The following is a 1,265-nucleotide window of genomic DNA, read 5'->3' on the forward strand; positions in this document are numbered from 1 at the left end:
TACAAACCCCCAAACAGTAGATTAGAATCTCATTAGATTATATTTACCTCCGGCTCAGTGAGGCCAAATTCCTCTTTAAAGTTGAACACCTCCACTGATTCAGGATTCACAGCCTCGATCATCTTCTCTCCGCGGAGGACCACCCTGCAGCACAAGAAAATGGGAATGTGTTGGTCATCACATGATATTAATTGAGACGTTCGGGGACGCTTGTCCTTCATAACATCAGATGAAAGTCATACACTTTCACTTTAGACCCTCAAGAAGTGTGCCAAATACATCAGCAAATCATAATACACTAGTAAAACTCGATGAACTTCTCACAACTTCCAGCACACTTCCTACTAAGGCTATATACACCAAGGTCATGGGTTCGATTCTCAGGGAAAGCATGAACTGGAAAAATGTGTACCTTGAATGCAATACAAGTCTCTTTGGATAAAAGTGCATGCTAAATGCATAAATGTTAATGTAACCTGACCCTAAAATCTGATTGGCTAATAGAATGTTGTTCCAAGACCAACAAGGTTGTCAGTTCGTGACCTTATCATAGTCGCCAAGTCAGATTTATAGAACAAATGCAGTGTATCTGTCTACCTGTCATAAGCACATTTGGTAGATGTCTTCACCGACGTGTCCAGCTTGTCGCCCGTCAGCCACACAAACTCAGTTTCCGAGCGCAGACGGATGTTCACCCACTGTCTCTTTGGAACGTAACCGCAGGCGGCGTTGAAATCCCCCATGATGATGAAGTTCTGACAAAATTAGACCAGATGAAAACTGAGTGAGGAAACAAGAACTCAGAGGAAACCAGAGACGCTTTGAGAGTGAAACCAGGTGCACAGAAGACCATGAAGAAGAAGGAATTTGTTTGGCAGGTGTGCTTAGAATACGAATATGTTGCTATTCTATTATACAGTATGTGAAATAGATTGTTGAAGCAGTGAATATTATATAACCCAGTATGGCAGACATCAACCCAGCTAAAAGTTATGAGCAAACATTCTTTCAGTAGCATTAATGAAACTTTTGTTCAGAGTTATCTGCTCTTTAATAATGTTAATAGCACAAAACATTATTTATACATCATTCACGGAACGTTTTATTTGTAATGTTTTAGTGAATTTTTATCAGTTTCTTTTAAATATTAGCTACTACTTGTTTCAGAATGTTCTTTGAACATTTAAAAGCAGTGTTGGGTGTAACGCGAGTTACGTAAACAGATTACTTTCTTCAAGTAACTAGTAAAGTAATGCATTACTTTT

The 1,265-nt window shown here is 39.0% G+C and overlaps 1 protein-coding gene across 1 annotated transcript; it reads right to left on the minus strand.

Annotated features, from left to right (window-relative positions):
* Positions 1-32: 32 nt before the first annotated feature.
* Positions 33-749, minus strand: LOC107578910 (deoxyribonuclease gamma-like). Its single transcript, XM_016264812.1, has 2 exons — positions 598-749; positions 33-144 (listed from the first exon to the last, which is right to left on the minus strand). Exons 1-2 carry the CDS (start codon positions 741-743, stop codon positions 33-35), a joined length of 258 nt encoding a protein of 85 aa, XP_016120298.1. The 5' UTR covers positions 744-749.
* Positions 750-1,265: the final 516 nt, after the last annotated feature.

The sequence above is a fragment of the Sinocyclocheilus grahami genome, unplaced genomic scaffold (assembly GCF_001515645.1).
Source record: "Sinocyclocheilus grahami isolate Dianchi unplaced genomic scaffold, SAMN03320097.WGS_v1.1 scaffold12718.1, whole genome shotgun sequence".
Classification (NCBI taxonomy): Eukaryota; Metazoa; Chordata; class Actinopteri; order Cypriniformes; family Cyprinidae; genus Sinocyclocheilus; species Sinocyclocheilus grahami.

What these genes read in the sequence shown, in the direction of transcription:
- LOC107578910 (XM_016264812.1), bottom strand. Translation starts at nt 743, where the DNA reads ATGGGGGATTTCAACGCCGCCTGCGGTTACGTTCCAAAGAGACAGTGG. An exon ending in ACCAAATGTGCTTATGACAG is followed by an intron (nt 145 to 597) that starts GTAGACAGATAC and finishes CTTGTGCTGCAG; the next exon opens with GGTGGTCCTCCGCGGAGAGA.